This window comes from Accipiter gentilis, chromosome 14 (assembly GCF_929443795.1).
Source record: "Accipiter gentilis chromosome 14, bAccGen1.1, whole genome shotgun sequence".
Lineage (NCBI taxonomy): Eukaryota > Metazoa > Chordata > Aves > Accipitriformes > Accipitridae > Astur > Astur gentilis.
The window spans coordinates 4,848,213-4,875,797 of NC_064893.1; the positions used below are offsets into that span (position 1 = coordinate 4,848,213).

Genomic DNA, 27,585 nt, shown 5'->3' on the forward strand with positions numbered 1-27,585 from the left:
TCAGTTTCCACATAAAATTCCCAGATCTGGACTCTAATGTTTACTAATCTCTCTCCAGCATCTGATTTTAATGTGCTGCTAACTTTTCTGCTTACTTCCAGCTTGTACTTTTCTCACTCCTTTGTGTTTCCAGACCCTCCTTTCCCTGCAGTCCCATTTTCCCTCCTGCCTCCATCTGCTCTCAGAGCTGCCACTGTTTGAGCCCTCCTGATTTATTCCAATAAATGTCACATATTCTTCCCTTCCTTTCCCTCCATGATTAAACTTCACTACAAGCATCTTTCAAAAGTAGTGTTTAACTCCCTCCTTCAAACTAAAATGTGACTTTTAGAAAGGGTGCAGCCAAACACACTTACTAGTAGCTATTGCTTTGCAGCCTCTTTGCATACCAATAAAGAATTACTTTTGTTCTGTAAACAACAAACAGTACAGCCCAGGAGTGGCTCTGCAGACATTCACTCACTGACAAGCAAATCAAATCTCCAAATGTGGTTGGCAGTCCACCCCCATCATCTTTATTTCACATTTACTTTGTCACCAGCCTTGGCAAATAGTGTTCTGCCCCGGGTCTGAGACTACTATGTGGGATGCAACGAGGCTTCAGCATGAGAAAAGGCAGAAACATTTTCAGTGATACATACTGCTTCAAACTTTATGCCTTACCTGTAAACCAAGGGAAGGCAGAACTTGCTTTGCATCCTCTCCTGCGCAGGGTTTTTCCTTTTCAACAACATACTCTGGGCACTAAGGCTTCCTTCAGAGAGAGGGACCAAAGCAGATGCACACTCTTTTCTGAATCAGGACCTTTCTGTCTACTCCCAGAGATCCTACAAACTCAACTCAAATTTGACACAAAGCTTATCATACTTTCAATACTTATTTGAAGTTGGACGGCTCCAGGTTTGGGAGTAAGAGAGATCCTATGGCCGTGGTTTATCACTGCAAATTTTTATCCTGGCACATTAGGCTATTTTATTATTTTCTCAGTAACTTTGATTACATCTACACCCTAGACGCAAAAGAGAAGCAGCAGAGCACAGGGCCGGCTGTGAAGGCGTCTCCTCCTTTCTGTCCAGACTGCCTTCCTGCTCACCGCTAAGGTGCAGAAATACCGTGACTGCCACACAGCTTCCTTATCTAACTCAGGTCTTCCCATTCCCCACTCACCTCCAGCCTGCAACTCCTCCCTGTCCCAACTCTGATGCTCTGGAGAATCTCAACTACTCAGCACGAGCATGGCGCACACGTGCCGAGGCAGTGAGATCAGTGTAAGGGCAAACAGGTGTATTTTTTCCTATTAGTCATGACACTTTTTTTTGATGAATGTTGCAGAGGTGTCTGCACAGTCATAAAAACTTATGTGGTCACACCAGTTCAGCAGCTGTGAACAGCATCAGATGTATGGCAAATCCCAAAACGCATGAAGCCACTTTTTTTTTTTAATGCTTTTTCTGACCACTGCTGAACCACAGGTGAGCTGTATGTAAGATTTCAGTTATTACTCATGAAAACTGTGTCATTTTGTTTTGTTGCTTACAGCTGCAACAGATGAACTCTGCACAAGAAGACTGACCAGCAGCAGGTTTGGATTCTAGCCACCAGAAAAACTGAACAAAGTGCAATTCCCTTTTCAGCCCGTGCAGCCCTTTTTTTAACTGGGGAAGGAAGATCATGGGCATCTGAGACTTGATATAGCAAGCATGAGTTATACATATTTCAAAATGATCTGCATGCACAGATCATTGCCCGCTATTATCCTGAAAGGATCACACATTTTTCTATCAGCAGAGAAAACGGGGGTGGGGAGGCTCATACCACATATTTTAGGATGGTTTTTGTACCTAAACATTAGCCAGGTTTACAATGAAGATCAGATGCTCCAAATTCAAGTGGAAATCCTATCCCCTTCTTTGGTAGTAACGGAGTGGCTAACTTGTGCAGGTGAAATATCGCTCTCTGCCTACGACTAGAGGTAAAAATCCCCAGGTAGGTAAGCAAGCACAGAGCTTGTTCACCACGTGGGCCCATCAGCCATCCTCTCTCCTCAGTGCCATACCGACAGGATTCAGGAGCACAATTTCCAGTCTCTGCCCATGTCCCTGGTGCAGTAGGGTGAGGTGTGACAGATGCCAGATTAGCTCCAGATATTAGGCTAGAGAAGGCACAGAGTATTCCCTACCTTACCTCATTTTTCCCTTCTAACTTGCACCTTTTCTCCCACCTATGTTCCTGAATTGCTCCTGTGGCACAAGGCAGAAGAAAACCACAGGTGGGAATATACAACTTTCTTGAATTCTGTATGTTCAAAAACCTGATTTTGAGCCTCTGAAAAATGAAGACTAACAAAAATATTAAAGGGTGTTTTATTTTCCAACCTGTAACTGTTCAGAAATTTCATAACAAAACAAGAACAGTGAACTCCAATTTCCCATTCTCCTTTTTCCCCTTCCTAAGTCACACAGCTTTATCATTCATGTAGACCTAGTGAAAAGCCAGGCAGAGGACCAGACCAAAGTACCATGAAACCATCTTACATGGATTTATGCTTGTACCTGAGTAAGGGTGGTTAGTCCAGGAATTGGAGGGGAGAGGATAGGAAGAAAAGAGACCCAGTTCAGGGTCCTGGGGAGCAGTAAGGGCCAGCTGCTTTCTAAGGGTAGGCAAGTCAGGAGCCAAGGTTAACCCCAGCACATCAATGCACTCCATGCCACCAGATCCGAGCTGAGCACCCGGAGCCAGGTGCTGATAACAGGGTCCATCAGCAGTCTGAGACAAGGCAAAGTGACAAACCAGGTCTATGGGGGCCAGTCAAAGTGCAGAAGGAGATAGGGCCAAAGACTGGACAGGAGACAAGCTACACCATGGCTCTGAGGGGTCCATCCAGGAGAACAGCTACCTACAGTGCAGGTCCCAAGATGCGTGCTACCTACAACATGGCTCAAGCAGGGATTAAAGACCCCAGTCTGAGCTTAAAAAGGGCTCCTGGGGGCATGGGGTGTGGGTGGAGGTCCCAGATGAGGCTGTTTAAGGCAATTACGGCCTATTAGTGGCCTCAGAGTCCTCACACTGGGTTTCTTTTCTTTGGAGTCTTTGAACTGCTCTAAAACATGCCAGAATACCAAGACAGCGCAGATTGTCCCTGTTTTTGCATCTCTTGCAACTGTGAAAAGTACAGGGGGCCCTGGGGCATACTGCGACACCCACACTTGTCAGAGAGCACTCTTCAATAGCAGTGTTTTCTGGAAGCAGATGTAAAGCCACTCAGGACAACCACAAAGGTCTGTGTCACAGGAAAATATGGATGAAAATTCTGAGGTTGGTTTGGTGTTAGAGAAGTGATCTGTCATAAATGGTTTCCAAATAGCTTTAAGCCATGCTTGGGCAAAAACCTCTTCTAAGCACAACCTATACTTAAAATAAATAAATAAATAAATAAATCATGGCAATTTAAGCATTTCCTGATTTAAAGTACACCATAACTCCAGAGCTAGAAATTTTAATGCCAAGTTTTGTCCTGATAAATTTTTAAATGGCTTTCTTATGAATCTGTTGAAAAATACATTTATATTGAAAACAGCAAGTGATCCTTAACTATAACATTGTAAATATGACACTGAGCTGAGGTTACAGATGGAACAATAATCTATCTCACAGAACAAAGCTTGTCAACGAAGTGGGATGAAATACTGTAACATAACCTAATTTATTATTGCCTTTTCATCCATCTTGTTATATTATGAAAGTGTCAAAGTTCAAACCTCGATATTTAATCATTTAACAGGACGTTATTCAATGCTGGAGCAAGCATTGATGGCATAACTCTCATACCAATGATATCTACACTGTTTCTCTGATACCTGTTCAATTCATCCCTGCCTGGAGAATTGAAAAATGTTAAACTCATTAAACTGCCTATGATCTTTTTCTTTTTTCTTTTTCTTCTGCAACAATCTTCTGATGGCTGCCCCCAAAACATTAACACTTTTATTTCTAGTAGATCCTGGAAGATGAACAAACTATAAGGACTTTCTTGTTATGTAATGACTCCTATTTTAAAGCACATGGGTCAATTCCTTTGGAAGTATCTCCCATGTTAAATAAGTATTGTTTGTTTAATGCCATAGTTGCTTGTATTGACTGACCCTTCAGCACCAGCAGTCAACAATTGACTAATGAAAGTTTTTTACATTAAGAAAGCTGAGTCTAAGATAGTAAGGCTTGGTCCTGAAAATAAAAGTGAGTCTAATAGTTGTGACTAGCCCAAATTATCAAGTTACTCCTCACTGTTACAAGTACATACATGGTTGTAGTTGCTCAATAAATCAGGCTCAGGCAGCTAACTATATGCCTAAATGATACAGAAAACTTAACAGTCAAATAATCATCCTGCTTCTCAAAATCTTTTGTTGCTATTGTAGGGTTCAACCCTACATAAACTGCAGTTGATGGGAAACTGTCCACTGATTTAATTGATAAAATCCTGAAGCGATCATAAGCACAGAGTGCTGACCCAATTCTGCTCTCCCCAACCACGACCAGTAAAGCTTCCACCTACTTCAATGCAAGGAGAGTGAGGCCAGCACCAAGTATTTTTAAAGTGCAATTCCATGGTCCCTTTTCTCTTTGCACTTCTAACTGAATTTGTAAACAATCAAACTCATAAATACACAGTATGGGAAATCAACAACACCATATTTTAATACTTATTTTTTTTTCAGAAATTGTGTCTTAAAATAGGCAGTCTGTTCCCCTAAAATCACTCACTGCCTCAAAGCTGCTGTATTGCATTCTTGGATTTTGGAAAGCTAAGCAAATTATTTGGAACACTTAAAGAATTAGAGTTAATTGAATACATAGAAATGTCAGAGCACACTTCATGTAAAAGAGCTCAAGTACTACAAAAATGTAAGCACTGTTAACTATTTTCTTAGCGGTGCAAATGAAGAAAAGGGAAAACAAGAACATGCTTAAGTCCTAATACAAGAACGAACCTTGGTTTCCTATACTCCTTTCCATGTTCCAAGATCTAGGCAATATTTTGCTCACTTTTCCTCCAAAATTCACACTGGAACTGTAGTCAGTATGGGGAAGTAAGTCATAGAATCGGATTTGGTAGTAACCTTCCATTCAGTAGATACATGTAAAAATAAATCATGAATAGGTCAGTGCCTATGCAGTTTACGCATATGAGGAGCTAGATCAGGGTTTAAAGTACACAGGCTCTGGTTTGCTTTCCATCACTTATCTGCTATGCCAGCTTGGACAAGTTTGTTGACTTCCTCATCCGGTGTCTCCCCATCTTTAAAACTGTGGTAAAGCACTCAGAAAGTGTTCAGTATCTACAGTGGAAAGGTCAGACGAGCAGATACTATGTTATTAGTATTTTCTCATGGAGGCAAGGACAATGCCTTACAAAATGTGTGCAGTTCTGGAATGTGAATTCCTAAAATATACAAATAACCTCCCTTTCAGTTAGAACAAAATGTTTCTCCCCCATAAAGTTAGGTATCATTGCAGAAAAAAAGAAAAAGACACAAATGACTGCACAAGAGATCTTCATGGTGCTGGAAATCATGCACGACAATTAGCTGATGACCGACAGCAGAAGAATATTACTCTCGTTCCCCTTTCCTTCTTTGATAAGTGTTAACATGAGGTAGTTACAGTTAAAAATTGGCTACATTAATCAAGGCACTAAATTCTTACTCAGTGACTGTATTCCTATTTTTCAACTGACAGACTGCCTGAACGCAGATCCAGCTTTTTAACATACAACCTCTGCTACTTGTAATACTTCATAAATAACCCAACCATCAGCTTGTGGATTCCCTCAAGAAGAGTTTATGCTGTAAAAAGCAATGAATATTCATTCCATTATTTAACATTTTGTTTACGTAAGGTCAGCTGTAACATTGGTGACCTTCAGCCCACAGTATTAACACTTGTATTGACTACAGTGAGCAACTGCTGCTTCAGATGCCACTGAGTCAAGGTATATTAATTTCATTACACACGTCTTGACTTGGAGTCTTGACACGCGTTCCTGAAATGTGTATGCAGATACAGTTTTGACTGATTTATTTTTTTCTTCTTTACACAAAATGCAAATAAAACCATATACTGTCTCCCAGTATTTCTCCAAGTCAAGCCCTGGCTTCTTGTTCTCCTCCTCACACAATGGTAATCTCCCCACAGCAACTTGCTCCTCCTTTTCCTCCTCCTTCCATCCTGCCACCAACCGCTGTCACTGCCCCCCAACGCTCCTCCGAAACACTGTCCACTTGGCCTTTGCATACAGAGCAATCAAGCTTGCCTCTCCTTCCCCCAAATCCCTCTCAGTACTGCTGCAAAGAAACCGGTGACTGAGGGATGATTACACAGACTTACTTGGCAATTTCTTTGCTTGTACAAACAAAGGGTGCAAACGTACAAAAACGTGACTGACTACAGCTACTCCCTCCAAATGCCACTTGCCTTTTAGGCTTCTAGCAGATGTCCTCTTCCAAATTTTGTGGCAGCTGTGTAAGCTTTTACTGCCCTCACCTACCCAGCTGGTGTCCCTTCCAGCACAGGCAGCACATCTCTGCCTCTAACCACTTCAGTGCCCGGTTTCAGTGAGCCAGAGCAAAGTTGCCAGACTGTAAATGGGGCAAAGTCACACCGTCTGACCCTGCTGAGGGACAAGGGATAACCTTCAGAGCAAGGAAAACAGCTGGGGCTGGTAACCCCCGAGGCTGTCAGAGCTGACTCACTGGAGTTCTTTTGCCAAGAGGTCCGACCGCGAGGTCTTCCTGGCAGAGCTCCTTGTATTTGCACAACACTCAGCAAAGCTCTGATCCTGCAAAGAGCTGCTGGACATTGCAGCAATGTAAACAGTAAATAAAAGTAAGGCTAACAAGATACACTGTGATTTCCATCGCTTGCTTCTGCTAGAGCCTTCCCAAGGCATTGCCTTACTTTGCTCAGTTCACACTGACTTCTATGAACCCTAAGTAGGGTAAGACCCTCTATCTGCATAGCACAGCCCAGTCTCAGTGCTGGTAAATTTTTCCTCCCTTGTCTTCAGCAGGTTCCAAGCCTATTGACTTGTGGTCCTTAATGTATCGAGGATAATGTATCAATGCTGCATTTAATGCAGAACTCATCATCATGAATATAAAACAGATGCGCAGGACAAGCAAATGTTATTTGAAGAAGCCTTGGAAAAGCGTTGCTGCACGTTAGAGGAGAGACTTGCCAAGGACCTCCACATACCATTCCCTCTTCAAACTATGCTGTAGCACAAAGCGCAGCAGGAAAATCTAAAAGGTCTACAGCATACTCATTACCTGTTGTTATTAGTAACAGACTGGACAGTGAAATTACCAACTGCATTCCTACAGCAAACTTCCCCGCTCTGCAATTCTCTTTTGATGCTCTAGGGGTGGTCTCATTTGCTATTCAAATTTTAGCCTCCTCTTGGTTAAAGGCAGGGCCTGCCATCTCTTGAAGTGTTCAACCACAGCAGCACCACCATATGAGTATGTGGGCCTATATGAACCCTTACGGCATTCATGTACCCCTTTCTTCCTTCCCTTTCTCCTTCCTCTCCTCCTGCAAAAGAGGGGGTCAAAGGAGTGTCAGAAGCCTTCTCACACTTAATGCTGTCAAGTCAGCTAATTCAATAAACATTTGTTTAACATTTGTTCCTATTTCACTAATGCACTGTGAGAATGAGAAGAATTTTATTCCCCTTCTCCCCCGTCCTCCCCCTTCCTCAGGAGTGCCACTAGCTGTTATCGCAGTGACTAATGTGCTGTATGTGGCCATTATAGTCTTCAACTCTGAAATTACACCCAGGATGAACGATAGGCTCTGCCTGTATGCTGATTGGAGTTGGATGATGATTGATTAGAAGAAAGTCAGACTACGTAGCCATGCAAAAAGAACTGCACTAAGCCACAAGCTTAAACACTAAAGAGCATTTCACCAGTGGCTTCAGAGCTGAGATGTTTTCATACGAACAACATTTCTCACATACAAGTTTGCGCATTTTATCTTTATTCTTTCAAATCCTGAAATTGCTTGGATAAGAGGGTTTTATATATATATTTATACACATTTCTAAGAGTAGCCTGAACTTTTCGGGGAAATTGAAGAGGCTTTGTGTCAAGTACAGCTAAATCCAGCCTTTCTATATCAAACCCCTGCTAGAAAATTACTGTGCAGATGATAAGGCTGAAAGATATAATAAAAAGTGACTCTACTCAATTTACACTGCAATATTGGTATGACTGAATATTTTTCATTCAGGTGACTGATAAAATCACTAAAGTGTATTGCAGATAAATAAAGGAGGCTTCTGTCAAGAATAAACACCATTAATCATGAAGCCTCACCCTGAGTGTCTGCGCTATGCAACTGCACAAATGCACCATCACAAGTGGCATGTGACCCAGTCCCTCCTTTCTTCCCCTGGCTCCCTGGTGACACTGTCTTCTTAGGAAACTTTTATTCTTTTTACTGCCTTTACAGCATTTGGAAGTCCTGTAATATCTTTTCCATTCGAGTTTATGTGCGATTGCAACTGAAATCTAAATTTCAGTGATGATACATTCAGCTAAAAATTGATCCCATGAGACAAAGTGAACCAATGCAGACTGTGGCCACATTGCTTTAAATCCAGCGTTACAGTGAGGAGTCTGTATTTAAACTGGTGAGGATGAGATCTTTGTAATTCCAAAGCTGAAACAAGTAGGAAAATTTTATCGGCTCCCCCAAGCTTACCAGTTTTATTACTTAGATTTGCTATTTCCAAATAGGTGATGACTTTCTTTTTGAACATACAAATACGAAATTTCTCAGCATCACAAATCTACCTGAGCAGAACCGATGGGTCTCCTTTCTAAACTGGACATGTGCTGAAAGAAACTCTTACCCAGCAAAAGCACAGTCATACAAAAAGAAAACCAGACAATTTAGGTAACCTTTTTGTAACCTGTTTTAGAGCAAGTGACGATTCAATAGTGGCCATGTTATTAAGCCAGAATGAAGCAGTGCCCTACACGCTAATGAGGTTAAAAAATGTAGTTAGGTCTTCATGTTAAAGGCACTTAGCAAGCAGTTTGCTTGGCAAAGACCAACTGTGTGTTGGAGCAGAGGACTAATCACACAGGCAGGAATCAAATCGACTGGAAGAATTAGGAGACTTGCGGCCCCGAGGAATGTAATTCATGCAGAAAAGCAGTTGTCAGAGCGAGGCCAGGGAACCGTGTGGGAAGAAAGCAAAATAAACAGCTCAACAAAGAAAACAAAGACGCTCAAATAGTGGCTTTTCTAATGCTTGAGTACACTGAAACTTCAGTGGGTGCATATGACAAAAACCTCATCAAAGACGACCTCTATACAAGCAATACACCGGTGAATGGTGCACTGGTTCAAAAACACTCAGAAAATGCCTGAAGGTCTTTAAAAAATAACCTTGACGTCGTTATGTACAACAGAGAACGTGCACATATGTATGTCTATGCATGAGTGGGAGAAGAAGAAAAATACCCAAATGGTACAAAGCTAAGAGTTTAAATGGTTTCTACATTTACTCCTGATTTCTCTCTCTACCGTTCACAGATTAGAAGAGGATACAGCCTGCATGCAAAGAGCACTCCTGCCTATGTGCAGCAAAACTCTCGGTGGAAAAATGGCATCGCTAATTGGGATCCACTCCCGCAGCATGAGGACCAGATTACTGCATCCACCAGGGGGATTACCTAACCAGAAAGAAGAGTTTGAGGCTGGTCCTAAATCTCAATAAAACTCATAGTATTCACGGGAGGTTCTTCTTGTGATGAGTATGACCCATGACAGTAAAATCAAACTTTGAAATCAACCGATACATGAATTTCACAAATACTCTGTTCTCTCAAAAACCAGTATTTTCAACTAATGGGCTTTTACTCCCATAATTAATGTTTTTAAATTTTTAGAGAATGAAGCTTTTAGCATTTCTAGTACTTAAGTACCTCTCTCCTCATTTCATTCATTCAGTGATGATTTTTCTAAGCCCTTCTTACCTCACTCACACTCAAGAATGCCATTCTCACTATTGTTTCAGCAAATTTCAGCTTCTCTTCCTCCCTTAAATCCTTCATCCCGCTAAGGCAGGCATTCCTTCTCCCGGCAAAGCACCCAAAAAGCCTCTCACATTACCTCAAATGAACACTCTCCTCAATGGCTGTTCTGTGATGCCAAGAAACACTCTTTTTCCAAATTCAAAACCAAAGCAAAACAAACCCCTCAGCTTTCATTTCCCGTGCCTACTGTAAGTCACGTCCACGATATTACAAAACTGACATTTGGGGGAAGAGAGAAAGCTTTTCTTCAATTCTAATTTTATATGCTGAAATAAGATCTCAACTATTTAAAACAAAAGCAAATTGGCAATAACAAAAGACAAATTCAGTGACTGAATATCTCTCCTATTGCACTTGCTACCTAAATTTGGTTGGGAAGGAAACATTTGCCTAGAATTCTAACTTTAAAGGACAGTGATGTGAAGATTCAGCATTAACCATTTCTGTTGAGGTATGGCTGTATTTGCTTCACATCTTTGTATTAACATTAGCAGACAGCCCCAAATAGATATTCACAAGGATTAGTGACTATTACTGAACAGAGTACCAGCTAGAATTTCTCACCTAACACTACTACTGGCAGCAGAAAAAAAATTATACAGATGTACAGACATTTCTGTATAAAATTGTATGTGTATACCTTCCTGTATAAAATACACACGTTAATTTTCTGAAATGCCTCCTTGCTCTTCCCAACCCCACCCCCCCCAGACAAATCCATGATTTGGGGAAGAAAAACCATTTTGAGAGCGCACCTCAGTGACAGTACCAGATGTACCATACACATGTATGCTGTACCCAGGACTGTGAGCCAAGGAGTGACCCTATGAAAACACAACGGCTTCCCAGCTTCTCCAATCCTCCAAGCACCACTGCAAATAGCAGGCAAGCCACAGATTAGCACCAACATACATGAGGGCAGTAGGATTCACAGGTATATGAAGCACAACTTATATCAAAGGTGAATGCTGCTAAGTTAGGAGGGGGGAAGAAAGATAATTCTGCTAACAGTCACTTTTTGTATTTTCTCTGCCAGTATTGAAGGTCCAGGTGTGGGAGCTGGCTGGGGTGCAACCAAATCAGAGTGGGAGAATACTCAGTTCTCATGTTGGGCTAAGTTTTGTCTCAGCCAGGCCAGCTTCCTTATTTGATTCTGCAGCCACTGAAAACCATTATGGTGCTATGTTATCTGCACTACAAGTCGGTTCTCACAAATGGTGAATATATAATGGCTGGAACACCATAGCCATCAGAATAAACAAGAGATAAAGACTTCACACTGCTGTTCTTACTCTAATTGTGTGCAAAACTGGAGTTAAAAAAGCATTTCTTGGGCAAAGCTGTAACTTTGATCAACCTCAAGAACCAGAAATGGGTGGGGACACCGCTTCCAACGTGACTGTAGGGGGACATAAGTGAAAAACAAGCACTAAGTGTAAAGCAAATTAATGTTCCAGCTGCACATTTTTTAGAGGAGTAGTAAATTCAGTTTTGAAGTCTTTGAGGTAAATGCACTATCTATATGCTGGAAGCATTATGAGTCCCTAAACAGAGTAGGTAGCTAGGCATGCAGATGAAAACCCCAAGAGGAACAAACTGGCCAACTCAGGACACACCTGCACCAGCAGGACAACCTGCACATTTGCTCCCTCAGCACCTCTGCAATTCAATCTAATCACAGGAATAGAAACACAGTTCCCAGAAAAGGTGTCAAGATGGAAACCTGACATCGAAGGAACGGTACAGCAAACCAAGACAGAGGCAGCAAGGCAAGCTTTGTTGGTACTGTCTCAATGATGTACGCTGATAGTGATCTTCCAGGGTGAAGCAGAGAACACCTGATTGCCCCTGGTCATTCAGCTCCTGCCCTCCCTACCAAATCTGTCTACAATGTTGTTAAATGGGGCTATTTATGTTGGTGGCCTCTATAAACTGGACTAGACTATCAATCTTTTCTTCCACAGGCCAGGGGAAAAGGCATGATAAATCTAGGCTGAATTTCAACAGGAGATACAGGACTGAAAGATGTGTATCTTTAAAGAGATAACCACTTAAATCTGATATGTTTAGAAATTCTCCCTCATGTGAGATACTCCCTAATTTTCTGTTGATCCTTAACACCAGTGGTCACAGCACCTCATAAATAATGCTTTCAAGAGGATGACAGGTCAGTTCATTCCTTCAGAAGCTTTGTATTCCTGGCTCATGGGCTTCAGGATGTTTTGCCTCTGTGTCTAACCTCTGGGGGTGTCCAGAAAATTATCAACACCCCTATAAAGTTGACTATAAATGCAGTCATAATCTACTGGAGGTTCAGACCTACACATTCAGTACTGGAAGGGACTAAAGAATATATTCTTGCCTGGTCTTTAATAGCAACCTCATAGGGCCCATCTACAATGAAAGCTTCTTCTAAAATAAGGTCCCAAGTCCTTCCTTGGTCACGTAAAGCATCCTAAGAGCAAAAATCGAACACTGTAACATTTTTCTTTAAATCATTTCCTCTATTAATCGATAACATCAGTCACAAATGTTGGCCCAGCCTACCCTGAGGCACACAGATAAAACACCCATTGAGAATATTCCTTCGGGTGGAATTAGGGTCCTGTCTTTTTTTTCCCTAGCATCATATAATAGAGAATGTGCAAGGGACAGCTAGTTAGTCTCCTACATCTCAGAAGCACAGCCAACACCAGCTTGAGAGCCTGCTTTTTGTTACAAACGTGCAAATAAATACACGTAGACATATATTATATAGTGGCTTGAGCAAGGGGTGATAAAAAGGGAAACAAGGTATTATTTAACTTCTGTTTTTTCTTCCTTTGGGAAAGAAGTCTGAACTAAATTCAGTCTGTACTGCAAGATTATAGGACATGATGTCTTTGTTGGGGGAGGAGAGTTTAAGTCAGGGAAAGATCGCGTGAGAGTATGATGAAGATGCTCTGTGCTCCTACAGTGCAGATGTACTCATTGCTCGCATTTCTTCCAGTTTATACCTACTCTGGCTTTAGGGACTTCCAATTCACAACACAGAAATCTCACCAGTACACTTTAAAAAAAGAAAGAAAAAAAAAGAGAAAAAGAAAGAATGCTAAGACTGTAACATTTCAGTTCCCTTTGAAGCAAGATTTAACATGAGTGGAAGAATTGTACTGAAAAAAAGGAGTCTGTCACAGTCCAGTACCTCACAGGCCACTGCAACAAGTTTGACAGCAGCCTCTATAGAGTTGGCTTGCTTCTGGTTCACTGCACGTGAATACCACAGTCAATATCTGCTCACTCGACTAATACTGCTGACTACAGCACAAAGAACACAGGAATTTTGTCCAAGAAACCACAGGCTCAGAGCCTCTGAATGTGCACTATATTTAGAGCTTGCATTCTTTGCAGCTGATAACAGAATAAGATAATAGAAATTTCAAGCTGCAGAACTCTAGCATTGCAGCTATTCTATGTATTTTTGGTTAAATGTTAAATTAAGGTAACGATCCACATGTTCTCAATGTTTCTGCCCACAAACATTTTTCCTGCTTGTTTCGTTCACGTTTTCCCTATCATTTTCCACCTTTCTCAGACTCTGTGTAGCTCCTTCCATTAGCTCTAACTATAAAGATCTAGAATTACTCAGTCCCTGATAAATGCAAGCAAAGATATTCACCCTATTATGTAAAGAGGATGCATGCGCACACACACACTTGTATACACATCTGCACGCAGGGAGCGTCCCAAAAGCGTGAAGTCATGCTTAGTTATTCCTCAGTCTACAGAAAAATGGTACATACAACACAGTGTCCTGAGGCATGACTTTGCTGGCCATTCATTTTGCTTCCATCATCTCTTAATTCATGCTGGTTTGAAATCCTGCCTTAGGGAACCACTTCCCACTAGCAGCTGAGAATTCATCTAAGCACCATTAACTGCCCAGATGGGGTAAGTCAGTTAAGTGGCAGTGCTGTCCAGTGCCAACAGATACCTTACTGCTGATAAACCTAGGAACTGCTTCTCTGCAACAACATAGTCCATATAAAGCTCTTTAAGAATCCCTTTCACTGGATTGGGCCCCACCAGATGAACCTGTGCCACTCTGCCTCTCAGGTGGGGTTCAGGCAACAGATTCCATTTAGACCAGCAGAGAGCATTCCCAAGGACCACCGAGGGCTTTCCCCTCTTTTTTCCAGCCTCCGCGTTGCCCTGGGAAGTTGGCTTGCGAGTTGTTGCTACTACCAAGTGACTGTATCATGAGAGGCGGTCAGCCAGCAGCCAGCCGGAGGTAGCAAGCCTTTCTCATCAAGGCTGGGGGCTGCTGCCTCTCAAGCACTTTTCTCGACGTAAAAAACAAATGAATGGAAGATTTGGGAGAAGTTTCTACCAAAGGATTTTTAACATAACAAACCATTGTGTTTTACAAGCTTTTCCTTCTACATTAAAAATCTCACCAAAATTTTCCTCTTACTTCAATAGCTGTAACTTCCCCAGCCCTCCTGAAATCAAGCTGGCTGCAAGAGAAGAACAAAGAGCCTCTGTTAACACAATATTTATCTGCTGCTATTGTTACTCCTTTATAAATCTGTAGTTCCTTGGCATTACAATTAGCTACTCCAGAGAAAATGATTATGTCACAAAGTATTATCCACCACAGAAACAGATGAATGATGTGAACCAAACGTAATCTGGTGCGCTTAGAGGCAATTCTGTTGACATTCATGTAAATATGCTTGCTAAAAACAGGGATGATTTTTAGCAGTGGATCCTTATTTGATCTAAAATTTATTTGCCAGCAGAAATTAAATAAGATACTCTTTTCTCAATACTGCTTCTTCCTAGTAGGAAGAGAGCAAATCTGTGAGAAACAGAATAGTTGAGTTGAGTGTGCAGAAACTTCAGACTACAGCTTACCTAAACAAATCAATATAACTGGACTTACGTAAAACAGCCACATTCAAAAATATTTACTTATTTTTGCCCACATTTTCACTTTTTTTCAAGTGTCTCTCAATCAAAACTTTAAGAGAATCACATATCCTTTTTTTCTGAAATTCAATATATGCCACCAATAATTTGCTTTCCAAACTTTTCCCAGTTTCAGATAGTTTCTTAAAAGTCTGCTTCTGAAGGTACTCTGCAAATGCACTTGCAAAGGAGAATTTATGATTTACAAGTCTTAAGGTAAGACTTACTAAAGTAGTACCAAAAGCTAAACAAAACACCGATTCACTATTTTAAATGATGCAACACTATTTACTGAGTGAGAGATCACAGTTCTGTTCTAGACTCAGGCTTCCTCTTAGCCGCTTCGTAAAAGCCCTGGCACTGAATGAAAACTATCTGCTGAAGCTTATGTGTGGGCATCTGGCCGTGCTATTTTACTTCTGTGAATTACTATCATCACGCTGCTCTGTCACTATGAGGCAAACTTGTTGCTTGCAGAGCGTACAACACGCATATTCATGGCATGTAACAAACACTGAATAACCTTAACGAGTCACCAGACCATGCTGCTTCCTTCTCAAGAGACTTGCTATAAAAATCCTCCAGGCTATTAGCAGCTACTTATTCTCGATGCTGCACTTCACTTCCAGGGACAGGTTTCTTGGGGTGCTTCCCATTTAATACAAGATTTCTCCCTGCTTACAGAAAATACTTTCATGGATGATTTTGGAAAGCCGTAACTACAATCATCTTTCTCATGTCCCAAGAGCTTCCCAGTCTTTCTTCTATGGCTCCTGGCTCAACCATAAAACCCGTTTCCAAGTCTTAAAGTAATTAAAGCTAATTCAATGAGTGATGTTTTTCACACTGGGTGGGGCTCCCCTTCCCACTGTGAAAGGATCAATGAATGCTCTGGCAAGCTGCAGGACTCCTTGCCAAGTCTCCAGCTTAGAGGTACACTGAGGTAAAGCGGCACGTAAAATATTTAAGAGGTTTAAATACTAAGATTTTTAAAAGAAATAAGAGCTAAGGAATGAAAGCGCAAAGCAAAAACCAAAATGTCAGTGATGGGGCTGTGAAAACATAAACGTCCTATCAAATGTATGGCAAGCAGTTTCTCTCATCATCAAGGATATTTTGCGGAGCCAACACTTTAATCTTCTTGCATTTGGACATTCCCCATTGTACTGCATGGTCCAAAATCAGAAGCTGATGAAAGCTGAGAGTCTGGGCCTGACTTTCCTTTCCTTTTCACCCTTGTTTAACTGATGTCTGTATAAATTAGATACGAAATAACGTATCTAATAATCGGACTCCCTTTTTATCAACTTGAAGCTGACTGCAAGCAAAAACACATGCTTTGCTTTAGTACCGGTGCATTTACACAGTTTAAAATGTCTGTTCAAGGCATTCATGTTAGGCACATGCACAATTATCTGCACGTGCACCACTTCAGGGCTAAGACTGCCAAACTTGGATGCTGCTAACCTCAATCCAGAGTTAGAAAAGAAGGAGCTTAGAGTATTGTTGATCCTAGGAAGCTACAAGACAGCAGCTTTACCTTGCAGCTTTTTCCTTGCAAGGACAGCCTCCCTGGTCCACAAGCATATAGGTAATATCAGTGCACCTTCCCTTAAATTCACCTGCTCACGCTCCCTTATTCACAGTCCAAGGCTAACGTAAAATGAGATGGCAACAAAGAGACGGAGACTAAATGGGTGAATGTTTTGGAACATGCATGGTATATCTTGTAGTACGTTCAGCCCTGAAACTTTCTACCTACGACATGTGCATTAACCGCTCTGAGACGTACACAGGCCACCACCCTGAAGCCACTTCTGATATTGCCACTTGGCAGTTGTCCCCTGCCCCACCTCTGCAGGAGCATGCTTCCTTCACAGCCACATCAACAGCACCTGGAAATACTAGGTTAGGTTGCCTTCAAAGGCTGTCCAACCCAACTTTGAAATGAAGCAGATTGGGAGCAACCTACTAACACAACTCTATAAAGGTGTGGGAATGAATCAATGACCAAGAATGGTAACTTCCTAAATCACCATGGTTAAATCCATCTGTAGAAGTTTGCCTCTGCCTTAGGAGCTTTTTTTTTTAATTAATAAATAAAAACTCTCATCCTGCCTAAGTCAGATTTTAAAAGTTGTGGGACTAGAAAGTTATCTACATTTGCACTGTCATAAAAAGAGTCAAGACATCCTTATTCTTCCTGTGCTCACTGCTAACAACTCTCATTCCAACAAAGCCAATGTCAAGAAAGACATCGGGCAACTGGAAGAGTTAGCCAATAGTAAATTCGTTATTTGGTTCTTGGGGAGTAAAAAATAAAAAAAGCATGCTCAAGGTATATTAGTTTATGTTCAAATAAATACCCTTATTAGCAGCATGATTTTGAATCACTGCACACCAAACGGATGAGGCATCATACTCTATTGGATGGCCTAGCAAATGTCAAGGACATTGCCGTCCAATGTCAAATGTCAAAACATAGTTTAGCTTCAGTTTCTCCTTTAGTACCTTACTTTAGAAATCAGTTTTGAAAATTAAGAAAGAGCTACACAAAAACAACAAAGAAAAACAAAGCAAGAAGTAGGATTACTAAAGCCATGCTTCTTTTAGTATGTTTTAATCAAATGATCTTTAAAAGTAATTTAACCTGCTGGTTCAATGTAAAGTAGCAAAACTGAATCACAGTTTACTGTAATATTTTTCTAAAACTAAGATTCATTCCTTGAATTGGGGGGGAACACAAGCTCCAGCTCCAACTACACTGTTCATATGTTGCCACTAAAGAACAATTTAAGGTTCATACATCTTCCCTGAAGTCTAAACCAAAGATGTACTGTAAAAATTCCAGGATAGCTACACAGTCCTAACAAACAGGTTTTGGTAACACAAAGTGACACATTGCAGTACATATTCATAAGGGTTGGGGGTTATTATTGGGCTGTAATTGCAGTTGTTCTAACACCTAATAAGCCATGGCTAGAAAAACAAAGGCAGGTTAATTTGTGATTTCCTCTACTCATTCAGAGGCAAATTAAGTGTCAAACAGCTAATACGGAACATATTTCATTTTATGAGATTTTAATTTAATTCTGCACCATATCGTTGATGCCTTAATGTAGGGTGGTTTATCTAAGAAGAAGAGCAATTTATAAACCTCTTTCAATTGAAATCTTTAATGATAGGATACGATAGCATAATTACAGCAATGCCTGCTAGTCCTATTACACATAAGCATCTGTCAGCAATTCCATCATAAACATAAACCCTTATTTTAGGGGTTTATAACTCAAATTATAAAATTTGGCTCCAGGCTGAAATTTGGGATACAACAGTTCTGCCCATCGGCAATTAAACTACAAGAATTATACGTATAAATACATACACATCTTTAGAGCTGCAAGTACATAAGAGCCCTGTAACACCTTAAAAATTCCTCCTTTTTTCTTTTTCACTTGGTCATTGTTCAAAATTACATGCACACACTGTAGGTATCATGTAGACAAGGCCCTCTCCACATTTCTTCTGCACTTGTATTATACCTAAACTAATTCCACTAAGGCTTGACAGGTTCTGGAACACGTTTCTAAGAGATCTTGGATAACTGCAATGACGCCAATTTTTTGCCCCCTTTTTTATTTATATTCCCCCCACCCCACAGACACATTTAAGAGCGTTATGAAGCTGAGAAGAACACCACTCATACAATGAAGTCATTGATGAAGCCATGTGTAAACGTTTGTATCCTGACTGGTGTCCTTGCCATTTTCTCTCAGAATTCTCAAATAACTTCTCAGACCCTGTTCTTTCTTCTTTTTTTTTTTTTTTTTAAATAGGTGTTGGAACAGCAGTTCAAGTAATGGCTCCAAATGATCCCAATTTTAACACTCCTAAGCGATACTCACACCAGGCTCTGTAAAACTTGCAAGAAAACTGCTGGGTGTCTACCTCACACATACATTAAAACATACTACTGAAAACAGCAAAAGCATGACAAACTTTAAAATTTACAAAGAAGCTGTTGGAGTCCAACTGATTTTTTTTAAGTTGCTTAATTGCATATTCACATTTAATTACACCAAGCACAACGGCTCCAAGGGTCCACCACAGCTCATCATTCCAATGGCAACACAAACCAAATGAGTGGAATAATTGTCAGAAATTAATGGAAAAATAAACAGCCAGTATCAAGGAAACTGAGTTTAAAGCTTGGGCTGATATCAGAGTGTATTCCTAAAGCAGTTGCTTGCAGTCGTATCACATCACACTAAGATCTTGTCATCTCTAACAAGCCTCTGCAGGGCCCGGTTGAATCACCGCTACACCACAGGGTATGGCGGGGAGTGGGGGCGTGCGGCACGCAGTGCGTGGCACCTTTCCATAGGAGGGGTGTTGATTTCGGCATCAGAGGGGACTACCGCTGAATGCCAAATGAGGCATGAAGCAGGCATTTTCAACGTCTTTTGGGGCTCTTACAGAAGTCCTGGCAGTTTTAGCAGTGTAGGCTGCTAGTCCAGATTTCCCACTGTCATCCAAAGCGGGGAATGGTGGTCCACCCACCCAAAAGCGCGGCCCACGGGTGCAGAGTGTCACGGTATGGGCTCCAGAGAGGGCTCAGCACAGCAAGTGCAGCCAGGCAGGATTCCACATGGCACAGGATCCAGAAGCCTCGGTGAAGGCTCACAGGTGGTAGCCAGGTTTTGGATGACAGTTCTCTGCTGATGCAGGTTAAAACAATTCCTGGGGCTCCCTATCCCATCTGCCTCTCAACGAAGACAAAGGCAAATTCCCCACTAGCTTCAGAAGGGCCAGGATCATCCCCCCAGCTCCCAAAACCATCCAGGCAGAATATTCACTGCACTGCAAAATCTAGGATTACCATGTAATGACTCTGTCTGAGCCTGCCACCTTCAGCTTACAACAGTTTTCAGCAGCAAATTTAAGCGTGTATTTTGTGATATGGTTGCTGTGGTGTAAATGGTGATGCATCAGAGGAACTCTGAGGAATAAATCACAAGTTTCTGTACTCTCTCTTTCTACGAATACCCACTTTTCCTCTAATGCCCAAGAAGACTGCAACACAGATTTATTACTTACCTCCAGGCAAATCTGTTCTGAAATTACAATTCAGTAATAGAAGACTGACCCAAAAAACCTGTTAGTAAAATATTGTGTGTGTACTTGGGCATGTAGTTAGGATTGTTAATATCAATTAATTCTGCTCACAGAGGAGGACTTGTTTTAAAACAACTTCATTTTTCTTCTGCATATATGTAATTACACAGCTGTAACTAATAGCCATAGCAAAGCAATCTGCCATCTAAACAACTAGCATTATTCTTCAAAGTATTACTTGTGCTTTTCTTCTTGTATTTTCTCAGTATGAGAGGTGATCAGTAGATATGATTAAATGTATATATCAAGCCTTTTAGCAAACTGCCAAGCTCTGCTTTTTGGCTCCATTTTTAATGGTATATAGCAGTTTTCTGGACACAACTGTTTTATTCCGCAATGCTGGTATCTGTCTCCCCATATAGAGTAAGATAATATTTATTTCTACAGGATTTCACCACTACCATCCTTTTCTAATGCATGTTATCACTGGTACTCATTTCTTTTATCTTTGTGTAAACCATGTGCTCTATCACATTTGCCATTTTGTTTGGGTGACATTCCCATCAATCAACCGATTGCCTGTGCATGCACACAACAGGGACTATGAAAATTTACCAAAAATTTCATTATGCTTCACAGCAGTCACTGGCAAAAAAACCCAACTTCGGCATGAGAGGAAATTTTAGCTATGAAGAATCCCAAGCCTAATACAGGCAAAATACATGTTTTGCCTGACTGTCTTTCACAGGGTTCAGCACTTTTTAATTTAGTATTTATAGAATGACAGCACACAGAATAAACATCAGCAAAACATATAGGTAACACTTGTCAGCCACCTAGTATAACATGAATTCCTCAGGCACCAGCCTGGGTTTTGCTTCACAAGCAGATAACCTTGATGCTTTCCAAAAGTAAATCTTGCTCTCTGGTAACACTGGCAAAGTGCTCCAGGTGCATGGCTTTAAGCACTGCAAAGGTTTGTATACTTGCCCGTTCTTCCAGGCAGCTGAAGTGAGGGGAAATACTGAATACTCACACATGCAGAGGAGGAATGGGAGATGGTTCATAATGGTAGCGTCCCTCATGATGTCTCGCATCAATTGGTACAGGAGGGTGGAATGCTGGAAAAAGGTGAGGCGGATCTGAAAAAACAAGCGAGGTTCCTGGATCTGAGTATCTCCAACGACTCCTTAAAAACAACAATCATACAGATGGAACAGATATTGAAAAGCATGTGTCAACAGTGCTACAACTTATGGGTCGCGTTCCCCTTCCCTGCTGCAGTCAGTCAGGTCTGTCTGAGGAGAGTCTGGCCCACAGTGTTTGCATGAATATGTATTTACTAATTTTAATATTCTCTTTTTATAGCTTAAATGGAAAGGGACGTAAAGAAGTCTTTAATAAATAATTATGTGCCCATATGTGAAGCGTCAGATCAAAAGCAACATCAAGGCTTTCATAAGCATTCCTGATTTATTTATTTTTTATTAAAACAAGAAAAAAAGAAATCATCCAAGGACCCAAAGCCTAAGGAGAGAATACAATACAATAAAAAAAAGTATATCCTCAGAAATGTACACACAATCCTACAATGGAGAGCAAAACTGAAGCAGCACGCTGATAAATGACTATATGGAGTAAATCAGACAAGAGAGTTAAAAGGGAAATGCAATTGGGAACGGCTGTGCTGGAGATGCTTAACTGTGTCACACCAATGGCCGCATCCGGAGGAATGTATCTGAGGACAGGGGGACTCATTTCATACACCGCTCGTTTAAAGGAAGGGTGCTTTCTTTGTCCCCACAGCTGGAGACCTGGGGACCCACGGCTGCAGTAAGTTCCCCTGCCCGTTCTCCTCCAAGGCTTCTGCAGGACAGGGAGGTTCGCAGCTGCCACGGCTCCTGTTCCCTGCTCTTTCTGGAGTGCCTCAGCAACAAGGCTGACAAAAGGGGGAATGTGCCCCCGCCGCCCCCACGGGCTCTGCCCTGAGGGGCCAAGCGCAAGCCCGCCCTGCAACTCCCCACCGCTTCTGCAGCAGGATTGCCTCCCACCTTTGGAGGACACCATGCACACAAACCACAGATCTCCACACCAGCACGCAGGTGCGATTTGAGTGCCTAAAGGAGCTTATTGCTGACCGTACTGCCCACTGCTGCCTCCCAAATGCTCAAAATTCAAACGAGATGCTGAGCATCTCCAGCAGCATGAAACAAACCTATCCTGCCCATTATCACCAGATTGCCACTTTGGATGAAGTCACGTGTTTACCCGACACCAAGAAGTACAGACATTAGGTCATGTCATGGATTTACTAAAGTGCTTCTAGAAAGAAAGAAAACTTCAATTATGGACTGGCAGTAAAACTAAGCCTACTTTGGTTTTGCCTGCTGACTCTTGAAGGTATCTTCTCTTTGTATTTCCTGCCCTTCCTATTCAGCAAAACGTGATTCTCATCTCAGATGATGTTATCTGTGAAAGAAATTCCCTCACGCCAACTAGAGATGGTTAAAACAAAAAACAAAGGATTTTTTTTTCCCCTTGGTGTTTGTCAAAAGTTGGGTTGGTTTATTATTATATTTTGAAGCAGGAGAAAGAACTAGAGGAACAAACCTCATGGCCCTGAGGGAGTAAACAGAGGGCACAAAGGGGAAATCACATAGATTCTGAGAAAATATTCCCAATATTTCAGGAAAATCTGGAAACACGTGATACGGCCTGTCCAGCTTCACGGCTTGATTTTGTGAAACTTCACCAGAATGTGATCAGCCACAGCACATTTCTGCCATTTACTGACTCAGGGCTTAGGCAACCATAAATGAAAAATAATTGTGGCTTACTACTGGGAGCTCAAACTTGTGGTAGCTTTAATTCCGGTTCTGCTACACCAACTGGACCTTGGCATGCAATCTGTTACAAGCTTCACTCCCCCTGCCGAGCACTCCTGGGCTTCAGCAGGAGTAACGGTGGGTCACAGATGACCAGGTATCCCTGTGAACACGCTGTCATTGTCCGAGTGGAGGACGCTTGCTGCCACCTCCTGAAACACATTCCTCACCAGCCGCCAAGGTGGAGGAGTGGAAAAGGGGCATGAAAAGTGTGTTTTAGCCTGCCTGCCCTGTTCCCTACGTCACTGGTATTTGACTGCAGCAGCATAAGCCGAAGGGAGGAGGTTTTAAAGCAGATGTCTGGCATTTTACCATAAAAACTCTGCCACCATTTTTTCAGCAAAGAAGGAAGTCACTCACACCCTCGTAGATGCACAAGTCCTTCTCTGCCCTATGTGTCTCCAAAGAGTGGGTCTGGGGAGCACAGGTGAGATGACAGAGATTTTGTCACCCTTATTCATGTCAGACAGGAGAGGTTCCACATGGCCAAGGCAAGCAATCCCGCTCAGGACATCAAGCCTCCTCACCGTCTCACCCTCACCCAGCCTGAGCACCTATCCATTAAAAGTAATCCCAATATTCATGCAGCGAAACAGCATTTAACCCTCCTGAATGCAATCATCTATCTTCCCCTAACTGGGAAATGGAAAATGAGTATTAAACAACCCAAAAAAGAGTATTCCCCTTTGTGGGACCTATGCAGTGCAGAGCACCAACAAATTGTATTTAACACATGGGATATAAATCTCCAAGAACACCTTTTTGAGTCCTCTCACATTAAGCTCCTTTGTATATCTTGGTGGCATCTTGTTTGCAGTTTCCATCTGGGGAACAGCCGTACTCCATCACAGCACAGGGAGCTGTCTCCGTCAGCCCTGCGCCGACCGGAGCAGAGTTGCATATCAAAACCCAACATAATTATCCATCTCACAGTTTATTATTTACACATGAGCAATACAGCTGGTGAACATCATAACTCAACTGTATGTGTAATAAGTTACTGCACTGTAGCCATCTCCTGTTGCAACCCTTAAGAAAAACCACATGATGACTTTTCCAAAGTGAGGCTAAAACTGCTGAAGCAGAATAAAGTGCCACTAAACCTGGCTACCTCCTATTTATCATATAATTTCCTGACTGATGGTTCCACAAACCAGCTGCTAAGTGCTGTGTACTCTACTGTCAGCAGACTAACATGCTAAATGGGGGACAGGGAGAATAATGTGCAGAACTAGTGGAGTCAATTTTACGGAGGGAATTCACATTCTGCCATGTTTGGGTCAGCCCTCAGTGCAGAGGTAGACAGTAAATTCTACGTCCTTGGGGGTCCAAAACCACTCCACTTTGAAGAGCATTGAATATTTATACAGAAAGACTCTTAGATCAAACAGACACCTGCCAAAGCACCCATCATCCAGGGCTTCACTTGGAATTCACTTGAAACTCCATACAAATGTAATCGGTTGACATGTATTTATATGGATAGTAAGAAGTTTGCAAAGCAGTAACTCGGGCTGTAGCCAGTTTCACATTGCTTTTTCGTATGCCACCCAGTAACTATTTTATGAAAAGCACCATCAGAATATTACAGGCACATTCTGCCACTATTATTTATGCTGCAGCTGAGTAAAGAATGAGTGAGACTACTCACAGGCTAGAATTGAATCAGGACCTACCTGACTCCTGGCTGTTTGTGAGAGATGCTCTACCTATCTAGAAAACCAAGGGGCAACTTAGTGTAAAAGACAGGATACCTGCTCTGACTATAATGACATTTTCACATTTCTCATTTAAAGTGTGAAGAACAAAACTCTTACCCTTAGCAAAGAGGAATTCCTCTCACCAAAACGAATCAACAAAATCTAACTTCCTATTCTGCTAGGGAAATTACTTCTTATCATTTACAACTTCTTAAAAATTCTGGCTGAGATGCAAACTACCGCAGCATATGCCAGGCAGTTTTCTTACAGACATCTGAAGGCAACTGTGAATTGCTGGACCAATCCTTCAATTACATTCTTGCACAGACTCCCTGATGAAAGTGTACAGTACAGGAGTTGAGATGGCCAGATGCTGCCTGTGTATTTGGAGCCCTCAGCTCCAATTCAGCAGAAGTATCTGACTCTGCGCTTAAATTTCACCATTTTCAAGAACTTGTAAGGACATGCCAAGGCACTGGAAATACACTTAAACACATTCCTTATGCATTGCTGAATTTGGTATCTGTTGCCGCCTTCTGAATTCTCTGCTGTCTACTACTGTAAGCTTCCTTCAGATGCTCTCCTGGCTCCTGCATACCTAGCAGGTTCTCCTCAAAATGAAATGGGAGATACAACTGCCTGAACTGCTACAAACTCATCAATTTTAGCTCTGTGAGATTTTCTGGAAAAGATGTCAATTTATGCTGACTTTTTGTTGTGTAAAACGTGCCTTTTTATTTCTTCTTCAAGAACCTTTCTTGCCTTCTTAAAGAAAGTGAATAGGATCATCTCTCTCAAATTACAATCACTCCCATACAAGAAAAAAGAAGAGACCTACACTTTTCTCTGAAAGCCAGCAACCTAGGACTCTGCTGCAGCATCAAGGGAAAGAAACTGGGAGAAATGACAGGTATGGTCCTTGCTGCTGAACAGCAAACCTGAAGTCTGATGAGATGTAGCAGGCAGCAGCAATTCACTGCAAGACTTGGTGGAAAGGCAGACGATGCCAGCTGGCTCAAAGGTGCTGTGCAACACCTTGAGACAACAGCAAAAAGGTAGGCCGCTCCAAAGCTCAGTAAAGTTAAGGATAACTTTTCTGTAGACTCCGTAGTCTCTCAAATAAGCTTTACTCAGTTTGGAGATCACTACATTTGAAAATTCGGCTGCAGTGGTAAGGCTAGTAAAACACTCTGCCTTCAGCTAGCCGACTTGCTTAAGCACCTTGTGATTCCTGCCAAACCCTTGAGGAAGACGGCTGCTGAAATGACAGGCTGCATTTTTCAGCACCTGAAGAAAACATTTGCTACCGTAGAAAACGCCTGCATCAGCTTGAACGTGCCCAGTGTGGCCCCAATGCCTGCACCTGTGTCACGACATCAGGGCCAAGCAAACACAGGACTCAAGCCCAACACAGGAAGCACTCATGTTTTAGCAGATCTGTCCCCAGGACAATCAGCTCACCAAATTAAATGTCAGAGCTGAGCCAGGTGCAAAACTATCTCAGATATAACCTCATTTGAGGTGAAATCTCCTTCCCACTTAAATTCATTAAGGTCTTGATGCTGAACTCAGTGGTACCAAGCTTTCACACCAGATGTAACAGAAACAATATCAAGCAAAATATAGCCTCCCCACTAATGTCTTTTCAATACACAGAACAGTTTTGAAGAGTTTGCCAGCAAATTTCTACACTTCCTTTGGTTCATAAGCTGATCACCAGATGGGAATTTTCTAATATACAGGTTTGCAGAGTCCCTAAGGGCACCACTGTTTCTTCATGTACATTCGCTTCAACTGATCTGAACTTAATGGTATTGCCAGGTTTTATGGCAAGAATTAGGTTCTTTTTTGCCAAGCAAAGATCTTATTTTGGATTTCTGTTTAATTACAGCTTGTGTTAGGGCTCAGTAAGAGCACATGTTGTCTTTGGGGGTTTTTTTAGTTCTCTTTCAAAAAAAGGGTGAGTTATGTTCTCTACGTATGCTTATACAGAGGCTTTAATCAGGAAGAAAAATGACTGAGCCACAGTCACACGTTAATGCATGCACTTAACTTCATGCACTTTGAAGAGTCTCCCTACGGTGACTGAGGTTGCTGCTTCAGCCTGGCTGGTTGCCATCTGAAGCACTGCTTATTTGCAGGCTGATCCACAGATGGACTACAGCCAGTTATCTGAGGAGGCTTTTGCATGCGTGTGTGTCCATGTGCATGCACGTGCACACTTCCTATGTGGCAACCGTTGTGTTGACATGGACGCGACTGCTCACTATCTGACTTCAGTGAGAAGGAGATTTTAAATTGGAAGAAGAAAAAGCCATGGCAAAACTGAAAAAAAAAAAAAAAGGGGGGGGGGGCCAAATAAATGTATAAAGCCAAGAAATGGACAGAGGGAGAGGGAGAAAAAGAGTTTTTAATTAGTAAGTCCTCCACGGTAACACTAAATGTTAATTGTGATAACACACAGTAGATATAACACTGTCAGAGAAAAAACACAATTTTCAATCAGATCACATCCCTTCCATGTGTCTGTGTGTATTAACGATGATCAGACTTCCCCTCCCTACCCTCTGCTTGTGCTTGCACAGCCTATATACTGATTTTAAAAATAAAGCATTAGGAGTTGCAGGCCAACTTCACGAACTAGATCACAGCTCCAGCTCTGTGCCTCTTGTTATGGCTGAAAAATAATTTCTACTTTTGCAAAACCAAAAATTAAGACTTCAGGGCATCTTACATCCCTGCCACCCATTTTACCACTTCTTAGTTTGTAAACTTAAAAAAACCTTGTGGGAACACGTTTTATTGTTTTTAGTAGTTCCACAACAA

General features: G+C 41.8%; 1 protein-coding gene across 2 annotated transcripts in view; it reads right to left on the reverse strand.

Moving 5' to 3' along the window:
- Nucleotides 1–27,585, reverse strand: part of GLI3 (GLI family zinc finger 3) — a 210,176-nt gene that overhangs the window by 73,154 nt on the left and 109,437 nt on the right. For both annotated transcript variants that reach the window (XM_049816123.1, XM_049816122.1), the window contains exon 4: nucleotides 21,211–21,316. In XM_049816123.1, the coding sequence (XP_049672080.1) occupies nucleotides 21,211–21,316 (106 nt within the window). The remainder of the gene's footprint in view (nucleotides 1–21,210; nucleotides 21,317–27,585) is intronic.